At 37.5% G+C, this 12,289-nt stretch overlaps 3 protein-coding genes across 6 annotated transcripts; all 3 read left to right on the top strand.

Annotated features, from left to right (window-relative positions):
- The first annotated feature begins 231 nt into the window (after positions 1-231).
- Positions 232-6,972, top strand: LOC133836026 (discs overgrown protein kinase). Of its 4 annotated transcripts, none has more exons than XM_062266293.1 (5): positions 232-561; positions 1,387-1,513; positions 3,454-3,609; positions 3,705-5,041; positions 5,536-6,972. In XM_062266293.1, the coding sequence occupies exons 4-5, from the start codon at positions 3,752-3,754 to the stop codon at positions 5,755-5,757; spliced, it is 1,512 nt and encodes a 503-aa protein (XP_062122277.1). In that variant the 5' UTR covers positions 232-561; positions 1,387-1,513; positions 3,454-3,609; positions 3,705-3,751; the 3' UTR covers positions 5,758-6,972. The 4 variants fall into 4 exon arrangements, with proteins under 4 accessions (XP_062122277.1, XP_062122280.1, XP_062122278.1 ...); XM_062266294.1 differs by lacking the exon at positions 232-561 and adding an exon at positions 941-1,225; XM_062266295.1 differs by lacking the exon at positions 232-561 and adding an exon at positions 1,261-1,278.
- Positions 6,973-8,664: 1,692 nt separating this feature from the next.
- On the top strand, positions 8,665-10,302 carry LOC133836744 (odorant receptor 74a-like). Its single transcript, XM_062267332.1, has 3 exons — positions 8,665-9,652; positions 9,826-10,008; positions 10,070-10,302. Exons 1-3 carry the CDS (start codon positions 8,744-8,746, stop codon positions 10,124-10,126), a joined length of 1,149 nt encoding a protein of 382 aa, XP_062123316.1. The 5' UTR covers positions 8,665-8,743; the 3' UTR covers positions 10,127-10,302.
- Positions 10,303-10,682: 380 nt separating this feature from the next.
- Positions 10,683-11,992, top strand: LOC133836487 (uncharacterized). The gene is made up of 3 exons (XM_062267000.1): positions 10,683-10,799; positions 10,897-11,068; positions 11,231-11,992. Exons 2-3 carry the CDS (start codon positions 10,954-10,956, stop codon positions 11,794-11,796), a joined length of 681 nt encoding a protein of 226 aa, XP_062122984.1. The 5' UTR covers positions 10,683-10,799; positions 10,897-10,953; the 3' UTR covers positions 11,797-11,992.
- Positions 11,993-12,289: the final 297 nt, after the last annotated feature.

Raw genomic sequence — 12,289 nt, forward strand, 5'->3', positions numbered from 1 at the left:
ACACTTCAATTTATAAAGATGAATTTAAATGAAAGTGTTTCTAAAAGGTAAACAAAGCAATAATAAATAAATAATTCTACTGTTTTTGTGACAAAACCATAATGTTTGACATTTAATAGATTTTCAAAACAGTTGCATTCTAAGTCAAAAATGTCGGCATACAAATGTCATTATATGTTTTATATATATTTTTTTTAGTTAACCATTACATAAAAGAAAATATTACACTCACATTATAGTTTAAATTTATTGTTTTAAGATTAGTGAAAATATCTTCAGCATGCTGTGAACTATTGAAATTGCTTACAAACCATCCAAATTATATTTTTCTACAATTCTCTGGAGCACAACTCGCCAACGTATAAACGAAAATTGTTCGCATGCCGGTTCCGATGCTTTGAACTAATGGTTCCATGACTGTTCAAACGGTTCTCAAACGGAGCAGTTGGGCCTGTTGTTGGTGTTGTTGTGTTCCGAAGATTTATTCTAATAAATTTCATAAAAGAAATCGAGCAATTTGTGTAAAATTGCGACGCAATATATAGAATAATTACATAAAAAGTAAGTGAATGCTAAAGCATATACAATGTGGAGAGTGCGCGTGATAATAATGTGAAAATTGTGCGTAACAAAAAAAAGCAAAGAGACTGCTTTGGCCAGCAGCAAGCAGCAGTGGTGGCTACTTTTTTTCGTCTCGCTTTATGGTGTGCGTCGTCGTGTTCATATTCGTATTCGTATTGTCTCTGCTTGTGCGATGATGTTGGTGTGAAAACGCTGAAACAGTCAGGCTAGCAACGTGCTCGCTGTAAAATCGTCGTCAGTGCAAGCGAGACAACTACTGCTCACTGCGCTGCATGCATGCATATGTATGTGTATGAGTGCCAGGGCAAACGACTCGCTTGTATTTTTTATATGTCGCCGTCGTCGTTGTCGTTCTCGTTGTTCGTTGTCTTCTCAACAAAATCTTAACAAAAATTTTTAAACATATTTGTGTATTTTTGGCGGTTCTTGTTGTCGCAAATGCAAACTGTAAATAGTGGCAATTAACTGAGAAGCACAAACGCGTCTGCACACAAAAAGAAGCGCGCCTTGCTAATAAGAAAAGCAAAGAAAAGAAAGGAAAATCTTTAAACAACACATAATAATTGCCAATAGCCAAAATGGCAACTGCCTTAAAAAGTTGTTAACTAACTAACTAATTGAAGTGTTTTGCAATTGTTTGAACGTACGTGAGTGAAGCGCGAGTTGTTAAAACAAAACAAAAGATATGGCGTATATGTAAATTTTTCTCTTGTTTCTCTCTTGTTATCAAATGACGTCGTCGTCATTATTGTTCTTGTGAAATTGAAATCCAATTAAAACGCTTGTTGTGTGTTTGTGTTTCAGCTGGGAAATTTAAGCAAAAGTCAAGTGCAATCAGCAGAAGCAGCAGCAGCAGTAACAACGCCAGCAGCGACGGCAGCAGCAGCAGCGGAGCAAGTCTGGTCACACAGCGACTCCCAAAACCGCCAAGGTAGGAAAAGCACTCCTCCCATTCCTTTCTCTCTTCACCCTTCCATCACACTTGATCCAGACAAAAAAAAAATTGAAACGAATAAATGTAACGTTAGTTTGCTTCGTCCTCGACGCCGAGGCCAATGACTGCAGCGACGCTGACTGCGACTTCGTTGTAGTTGACTTCTAAATTAATTGCATAGATTGTTTTATTATCCATGCATTTTTCGTCTTACACTTTGCATGTGTGTGCGTGTCAGTGTTTGTATGTGTGCACAAGGCAAATACGGTTGGTTAGCTGATGTTTGAGCAACTGTTTTTTATTGCTTCTTCGTCTTGTGCTTCTTCTTGATTGCGTTGCTGTTGCTTTGTTCACTGTTGTTATTGTTGTAGTTATTTTACGGAAGTCTTTTTGGCACCCGCCAACGCAACGTGCGGCTGTTTTGCAATTGTAAAAAGGCCACAATGGATGTGTGTGTGTGTATATATATACGCACACATGTTTCGAGCGTGTGCCTCACACATACAGACATATGACAAGTCTGTCCATACCGGAACAAGACCAACAACAACAACAGTAAGAAGAAGCCGTTGACTGCACTCGCACTCACTCCCACCACGATCAGCTGTTGCTCCTCTCACACAACTACCACAACAACAACAAACACCCACACACATACACAAGCAAGTGGGACTGTCTCACTTGCACGCACCTGCTAAACGATAAGAGCAACAAAACTAGAACGTGCATCAAAATTGGCAGCGCTGCTTCTTTCTTTCTATTTCTTTTTTTCGGTATGGCGACATGAGCGGTGTGTTAATGTATCAGCCTAAGCGAGCGAAGAAAGCGAACAACAATTACAAAGAAATGGTATACGTGTGTGTGCCCGTGTGTACGTATTTGTAAAGCCCGACCAGTTTTGAGGTTAGAATTGGCCTCAGCTTCATAGGTCAAAAAGCACACTTACACGATACTAATATGCAAGTGTATTTTGTTGTTGTCACACACACACATACACATGGCTTCAAAAGAAAGTGCAGCATAGAATATAAGCAGCCCATCAACATAATAAGCACATTAATAATTATCTTCTGTTTGAAGAAAGCAAAATCAACAGCAATAGCAGCAACAACAAAACTTAATTTTGTCATTTATTTTGGGAGCAAACAAGTGAAAATTTCTTCTGTTGCTGTGTGCGCCTTTTACCTAACAGCTTGAACAGTGACTCCATTTTGTGTGCAAGTATGTGTGTGTGTCTGTGTGTGTTGTGCTTTTCACCACTGAAAGTGTAATTTAAATGGCACTTTTTGTTTGTCGCTTCTTTTCTTCAGCCTGTTTCATCTCTAATTGTTTACCTACACAAACACACACAAAACGTTCACACACACACACACACACACACTTATCGACGCTCATTGTCGCTTTATTGCCTAGCAGGTTATTTTGTTAGGGTTTCTGTTGCCGCCTTGCAACTTTTTGTTGCTTTTTTTGAGCTGATTCATCGCTGAATGCTAATGTTAATGTCGTCATGTCGTCATGTCTCGGTGCGCTGTTTATGTTATTTTTAGATAGTGCGCTGAGCATTTATTTACGCTGAATTGGCGCCGTTAAAACTCAAGTTATTATCTCAGCTCTTGATTTTTGAAGATTTCTGCAAACTGCAATGCTTTGCAGCTTTAACCAACTGTTGTTGAGCGACGTGAGCGACGCGTTGGTTGCTTATCTATTTGTCACATCTTTCGCACGTCGCCGTCACAACAACAGCAAAAGCAACCTCTGTTATCAGAATCTTGCATTGCATTTAAGTGTACAATCGATAAGTGTCAGCTGCTGGTTATCGATAAGCATAGCATTTTAATGTTTCCGCCATTTCGATTTACAGTAATTTTAGGCGGCAAAGCCATAAGTCCACAACAACAATAACTAATAAGAATATATCATACATTTTCCATTTGCAGCAGCCGCAGCTCCCGCGACTGGCCACAAGAGAAACATCGACAACGCCTGCTAAGTGCGCATTGAATTTAAATTCGAATCCCAATAAGAATCACAAAAGAAAAGCTGACGAAAAAGCAGATAAAGCAAAGTGTGCGCACATTAAAAAGACAAGAAAGGTTTTTAAATTTGCTCATTTTAATTGAACTATGAGTTCGTTGCTGCAAGTTGAATATTTATAATTAATAAATTTTTTTTACCAAAAAAAAAACAGGCAAGGCAGCAATCTTAACCAATAAGCAAACACATACAACACACAAAATGGAGCTGCGTGTTGGGAATAAATATCGACTGGGCCGCAAGATTGGCTCCGGCTCCTTTGGCGACATTTACTTGGGCACAACGATCAACACGGGCGAGGAGGTAGCAATAAAACTGGAATGCATACGCACCAAACATCCACAACTGCACATCGAGTCCAAGTTCTACAAGACAATGCAGGGCGGCATCGGTATACCCAATATCATTTGGTGCGGCAGTGAAGGTGATTACAATGTAATGGTCATGGAGCTGCTTGGCCCATCGCTGGAGGATTTATTCAACTTTTGCTCACGCCGCTTTTCACTGAAAACGGTGCTGCTGCTAGCCGATCAGATGATCTCACGCATTGACTATATACACTCGCGTGATTTCATCCATCGTGACATCAAGCCCGACAACTTCCTGATGGGTCTGGGCAAAAAGGGCAATCTCGTGTACATAATTGACTTTGGTCTGGCCAAAAGGTTTCGGGACGGCCGCACTCTGAAGCACATACAATATAAGGAGAACAAGAATCTGACGGGCACCGCACGCTATGCTTCGATCAATACACATCTGGGCATTGAGCAGTCGCGACGCGACGATTTGGAATCCCTTGGCTATGTGCTGATGTACTTCAATTTGGGTGCGTTGCCATGGCAGGGCCTGAAGGCGGCCAATAAGCGACAGAAATACGAACGCATATCCGAGAAGAAGCTATCAACATCGATTGTGGTGCTTTGCAAGGGCTTCCCCAGCGAGTTTGTCAATTATCTGAACTTCTGTCGACAGATGCACTTTGACCAGCGTCCCGATTACTGCCACTTGCGTAAACTGTTCCGCAATCTGTTTCATCGCCTGGGCTTCACCTATGACTATGTCTTCGACTGGAATTTGCTCAAATTTGGCGGACCCCGCAATCCCCAGGTCATCCAACAGGCACAGGACGGCACCGATGGCCAGGGCGGCGGCGGCGGACAAGGTCAAGATGTCGCAGCCTCTCCAGCAGCGTTGGCTGCGGCGTCGCATCAACAGCACAAGGTCAATACGGCCATGGCCACCGCCGGCGGCAGCACACAACAAATGCTGGGCAATAGCTCGGCGGCTGGCACAACGCTCGCCATGCTAGGCGGTGGTGGCGGTGGAAACGGCGGAGCCGGTGGCCAGCTAATGGGCAACGGTGGTCTCAATATGGATGACTCGATGGCGGCCACCAATTCGTCGCGACAGCCCTACGATACGCCCGAGCGGCGTCCCTCGATACGCATGCGTCAAGGCGGCGATTTACAAGCTGGCAGAGTTGTTGGGGATGTACGAAATGCTAAATAATATTTTATTGTTTAGATGCTCTGTGTTCTGTGCTTCAGTGTGCTTCTTCCGGCTTTGGAAAACACACGGCCATATGGCATGACACACACACAAACACACACCCAACAGCAGCTAACCCAGCCACTCTATATGCATATATAAATATTACAAGCAAAACAAAAACACATTTAGTATATTACGCTGTATAGTACATATATACAATATATATAAATATATGTAAAGGTATCCATGTCAGCGACCTGGTCGCTGGCAACATGTTGCAGTAGCAAACACAGATCGACCCCATACACATACACATACACACAGAGACACCAACACACGTCACCACACGCAATAAGAAGCAAATAGCTGCGCTTTTCTTTTGTACATTTTTGTTTTTTTTTTTATTTGCGTTTTGCTTTTTGATGCTTCGGATGGATGGATGGATGTTGCAAAACCTATTATTAACTTATGCTTAATTTAACTTATAATCTTAGTTGATAATCAATTGCGAGTCGGCGGCAAAGAAGAATACCTATGCACTAAATTTATTTAAAGCCACAGCTCGTACCGCAAGTTATTGTAATGCGCTAATTTTAAGCAGAGATAATGATCATGAACGACCGATGACAGACGACAGTTCCAAGAGAAAAGGAGTGCGACGCTTGTGTTGCATCCCCAAGATATTGGGATGCAAAAAAGTTCAAAAAGAGCACTAAATATACACGATCAGCAAATGATTTAACACTCCAAACAAGCGTTATGTTCGATTTTTTTCTCTCTGGTTCTGTGAGTTTTGCATTTACACTGCTGAACAAGAAGAACGACATCATTATTGTAAACAAGAGAGCAACAAGAATATATAAACAAATTACATCAATTTGATAACAAGCATTTTGTTAAATTAACTTTGTGTTTTGTGCAAACAAACAAAGAATAGAAAGCAACAACATCAACAACAAAAATGAAAACAAGAATAAATGAGGATGAGAAACGTATCAACCAACTCAACTGAACAAAGGGCAAATTTATATTAAATGAAGGGAAATATTTAAATATTATATTTAAATAATCTGATTGTAAAGTAAACAAAATGACACATTGTGCGCCAGTGTCTCTTAACTTTTAGTGTAGAAACTTAGCATTAATACAAATTACCGAGTAGTCTATAAAAAAAAAAACGGACATTAACGAGTTTTTTTCGCCACCAACAAATTGAATGAGAGAAACTCCCAGCAAACATCCTCCACACACACACATACACACACGCACACCCTCAACTATGCCCAACAACAAACAATACACACACATGTATGTTTAAGTGGAACGAGGCGAGAAAATAATATTTGAAATGGGCGCAGAAAATGTCAACTTGCTCTCGCCCTCCTCCTTCTCCCACTCTACCCCTTCAACTTAGCTTTAATCAAATGTCAAACAATAAAAAGAATTATTCTTAATTTATAATTTTGATTCATTTATATTAAAATCGCGATTAGCGAATTTGACGATAATGTACGTATGTGTTCATTATGTTTTGCATTCTCTGTTTCTCTATAATCAAATCGAAATCGATAAGGAAAATATAACAATGTAATGTAACTAATAACATACTGCATATAACAAAACAGTGCATAACACATCTTCAACATACTACATAACAAATGTACTTTGCATTAAACATTATATATATTTTCAATTAGTTTGTAAAGTTGTTAAGGGGCGTGAGCTGCGAGCGCGCATTAAAATTAACGCTAGCTAATAAATTGTAGCTATAATATGAAATTTGTTTATAAGTAATACCAAACCGTAAAAAATAAAACTACAAAACAAAAAACCAACAAAAAAAATATTCTAATTGTGCAAGTCAAGAATATGGATTATAAAACAAGAAATAATTACAAAATTACGAAAAAAAAAAATTAAACAAAATAAAATCGTGCAAAACAAAATACAAAAGTTTAATCTTATGAAGTGCATATGAAACACATAAATGTATGTAAAACTACAAAACGCGCTGATATGCCGTTTATATAGCAGTAATCCGTAAACTATAAATGAAAAACAAAGTAAACCATATATAACATATAAATATATGTTTAAACGCAGGCGAGTAAAAGTAAAAAGTAAAATCAGAAAGTTAAATAAAAATGCATTACGTGATATTTCTTACAAATTGTTTTATTTCCTTTTTGTTTATTGCTTTATGCTTTCTTTAGTTCTGTACGCATTATAATCCCAATTGGAATGGCGTTTTTTCGAGATATCAGTCCAATAACTTAAGAGCCTTCGACTGGGAGTTTCTTTAGTTGGTTCCAAAAGCGCACGCCTTGCAACTTGACCAAAAAAAAAACAAATACTTATACTACAATATACAAAAATACACGACAAAAATGATGAACAACAACTATATAAGGATTACAAGAGTCCCCTAGATAGAGTCTAACCCCAATATGCTGAGCTATTTAAGATTGAAGATCGCAAGTTCCACAAAGAAATACAAAAAAAAACAAATATATTGAAACTGAGTGTACATAAATTAAAATATTCAAATAACCTTGTGTGATTTCCTTTTAACATACTACAAAATACAACTAGCGATTTATTAACGAAACTAACTAAAACTAAATTATGATAGTAATGATAACTAACTATAAAACGATTCGAAACGAAACTAAACTAAACTAAATGATAAATGTATGAGAAGTCCATACGCCATAAGCGAAATAGATCATGTAACAAATTTAAAATAAAAATCAAACCAAAATTAAAGAGTAATGGAAATTTTGAAAATTTTGTAAAATTTAATGTATATGTATATGAGAATAGAACTTTTGATCTAATATAATTAACACTAAATCGAGTACGAATAAATACATATGTGTGTAAAATATGCGAAATGAACATAAACAAACCACCAACAGTGATATGAGATACAACAAAATGACAAGCGATAAAGTTCATCGGAATATTAAACAACAAAAAAACAAAAGAAACCCAAAATTTATAATTAATCGTAACCCGCACGCGCCATTCAAATAACAACAGACATATTTATTCTAAATGTATATTATTATTATTATAATTATTATCATATTGAAAATGTCGAAACTAGGCAAGCAGTCAGCAATTTTCCAAAAAACAGCTAAGAATAATGTAATACACACAACAAACATACAAGTTCAATAAAAGACATTTCACAAGCAAAAAAAAACTCATCAACTTAAGAAAACAAAATAGAAATGTTGATGGACTTAAGTTATACTAGAAGCAAAAAGGGTAAACGTATAAACAATAAGTAATCCGAGAATTAACAAATTGCAACAATATTAGATACAACAAATACAAATAATAATAAAAACAATAATAATTAATGAGCAAAGGACATTTACTCGTAATTGTATGTAATTAATTGTCGAAAAGAAAACACGAGCCGGCGCTAAAATGAAATAAAATCTATGATTTTGAAAACAATTAACCTAAGCGTACAATTCTTTTCAAGGATAATGCAAAATTATACATAGTTTTCTTAAAAGGAATAAATAATGTCGAGTGAAGAAACTTTCTCTGCTTTTCGCTCATTTGCCAGCTAATTAAAATCTAATTTATTATTTAGTAGACATAGGTGAACTTAATGCATATAAAAGAGCGGTCTACAACTAAATATTTCCAATTGTTATTCCAAGTCCGATTAATTCAGTCAGTGCGATGCGGTTCCAACCAAGACTAAGAAACGGCGAAATAGTGAAGCTATCCTGGTCACTGAATTTGTATAGTCGCGGAAATCCTGTGATGTGGCCCAGGGAGGATAATCCGACTCAGCGGGATCGTTATATAGATCGGTTTCTAATCGTCTTTGCATTTCTGATGCATTGCTTTCAGGCTGAGCTTGACGCACATTATTTACTGAATAATCTTGAGGATATTGAAGACTTTTCAGCTGGCTTACCAACTATACTTCTTCAAACTGAAGTGATTGTTCGATATGTGGATGTAATTAATCACAGGGACGAGTTGAAGGACTTGCTCAAACGTTTCTACGCCAATATCTATGTGTCGCAGGAATCTGATCAGAGTGTTTTCTCAAGGATTTCACGGCAACTATTGGGACCGCGTTTGATAACAGTTTTCTATGTGACGACCATGTTAAACTATTTTCAGGAGTTTGTGGTAAACATTTTAGCTGGTGGACGGGAAATGATTTACAAGCAAGTTTACTTCTTTGATAATACCAAAATGCCCCAGTATTTAATACTTATTGGGATTAACTTTTGGGTGGGCATATTAATCATCACAATGCTCTTTGGAGATCTGAATTTGCTAGGAGAGCTTTTGATGCATCTGAACGCTTGCTATCTGCAACTTGGCAAGGATTTGCGATCGGGTGCAGCTCGCTTATTGGAATCAAATGATAGTTCGAATATTGCCGCGGATTATCGTCGAGAACTTATTAAAGTACTGCAACGGAATATAGATCTTAATGATTTTGCTGCTAACCTCGAGAGACTCTTCACATTTCGGCTCTTTATTAGCTTTGCCGCCAGTGCCTTAATTCTTTGTGTATTACTTTTTATATCATACAAAGTATGTGTTGCTTTTATTACGTTTTTAACCCATACTACATAATTTATTTTTTTACAGACTCCTTCGGAGAATATGGTTTTTATTTTCTGGTTCATCTCCAAGTTTATTGAACAATTCTCGTTTGGTTATCTTGGATCAGTTATATATGAGACTGTAAGTGCTTTTTAGTATTACAGATTAATTTGTTTAATTTCACTTGGAAATAGACAAACGAGTTGGATATGATGTACTATTGCGGAGATTGGGAGCAAATCATTTATCGCTCAGACAATGCTGAAGAGAATAAAAAACTTATGAAGCTTGTCATATTATCTATTGAGCTAAACTCAACACCATTTTCGCTAACTGGCTTAAATTATTTTACTGTTACACTAACTTCTGTTGTGAAGGTAAATAATAATTACTTGAAATGTGAATGTATATAAATTGCATTATTTCTATTTCATATAGATAGTACAAGGAGCCTTTTCGTACTTTACTTTCCTCACATCGATGAGCAGCAATTAAATACATATGTATATTGAAGGGCTAGAAAGATGAAGAAAATATGAAAAGCACACACATATAGCTTGCAAAATTAACAATATTTTAAATCACAAGAAACTGCAATAAATGAAATGTTATGAAGTAATGTTATATGCTTATTAAAAGATTACAAATAAATAAAATGTGCCTGTGTTAAAGTTTAGCCGCAATTTCAACGGTAATTAACGTTCAGTTTAAATTTATAATCGATTTCCGATTATTACTAAGCGGAGGAGCATATTTTAGAGGGCTTGCTTTATTACCAAAACAAGTTTTTTGTCAAACATTTATTAATCAAATTCTTTATGAACTAGTCAACTGCACTAAGTATTAGTTTTGGGTCTTTAATTTTTATAAAAACAATGCTTTTCGCTATTTGGTTTTTTTTATTGTTATATATCTCGTAAACGTTAAATATATTTATATTTATTAACAGAACACGAGACTGGTGTTGAATAGAGAAAGTTTCAAGACATAAAAATAGGATATTAATTAAATTATTTATATTAATTGTCCGTTTGATGTTACGATATATCACGATAATGTAATCGATGTTTCTCTGCCGCTATCGAATACGAACTAGTTCCGTTCGATGAATCGTTTGAACGAACTCATTCCGAACGACTCGCGAGAACGTAGATTTGCAGACGAAAAGGTTTCTATTTATTTATTATTTAACAATCGCGACAAACTGTGCAATGCGAATAATTGCAATAATGACATGGCATACTAATTTTGCAATCGTTCTGCAGGGTTCGCCATAGTGAGGGGCCAACAGCAATAACAAACAGAACAGCAAAGCAACAAAGATGGGTGCAAAACAGTCGCGTGAACCACGTTCTGTCTCAATGGAGAATCCTGCTGGCGTCCTCGACATATCCGATGATGTGGTCAAGCGCCTGAAACAGGGAATCACACAGCAGGGTAAAGCAAAAAAGAATATCAAAACACAAACAATTCTTGCACTGAGTCCGCTGATTGCGGAAAATTTGTATTGCTGGCCAACAGTGGTTATGCAACAATTGTCAAATGACAATTTATTTATATTTTTAATATCCAAATTAATCGAATCTTCATTGTTTGCAGCACGTGACAATGCCGCCGCTGCCCAGGAATCGAAACCGGCATCAAAGTCACAAGAGCCAGCAAAGAAGGCGCCCGTAAAAGCCACAGACGGTGTTGCTGTTGCTGCTCCAGTTGCGCCACCTACAGTTGTCTATCAGAGTCCCACGCCCATTTATGTGCAGGGAGGCGGACACACAATCAGCGCCGCCGATGTACAGCGTCAGATGAACCAGGAGCTGCAGAAGAACGACGAACAGTGGCGTCAGCGTATGACGAAGCTGGAGGAGAACCTCAAGAAAACAAACACCATCATGGAGACGGAATATGCGAACGCTGTGGAGGGCGTGCATAAGCGCTTCGTGAGCACTGCCGCTGCGCATAAGACGCCACCATGCCAGGACCTTAAAGCCCAGCTGCTGGCCTGCTATCGTGCAAATCCCGGCGAGACGCTTCGTTGCATCGATGAGGTGGCACAGTTCAAGCAGTGCGTGGACTTGCATCGTATCAAGAAGCTCGACAGCGTGCCAGAGGCAGCGCCTAAGGCGACAGCTGACAGCAAGAAGGCAGCTGTTCCAAAAGCAGCTTAAAGACTTTCTGTATGTGCGGACTTAATATGATTTGTTTTAATATTAATTTCTGATTGCTCCTAAATGCGTCCTTAAGCCTTCAGAGAGCTGTGTAAAGATCAGCACCACTTGCTGCGAAACGAGCGTGTAATTGTGAACAATAGTGAATTAATTTAATATATAAAGAAAGAGATGTGGTTATCTATTGCCTAAATCTGCATTGAATTTTGAATTATTTCTGAAACTTAAGAACTTTCGAAAAGAAAAAGTAACGTGATTTTGTTAAGGATGCATCTCTTCGTTATCTCTTAACTAAAGGTGACCTGTAGTTAAGAAAGTATCAGCTCTATAAAAACAGTGAACAGGAAGAGACAATAGTCAGATTTCCCCATCAAGATTTTTGCATCTTAGTTTAACAGAAACTTATTTAACTGATAAACGAAATAACTATCGACTTTGGCTATTTTTGATATAGAAATATTGAGAAAGTCGAATAGTTTTTTTGTAAACTATA

The sequence above is a fragment of the Drosophila sulfurigaster genome, chromosome 2R (assembly GCF_023558435.1).
Source record: "Drosophila sulfurigaster albostrigata strain 15112-1811.04 chromosome 2R, ASM2355843v2, whole genome shotgun sequence".
NCBI lineage: Eukaryota > Metazoa > Arthropoda > Insecta > Diptera > Drosophilidae > Drosophila > Drosophila sulfurigaster.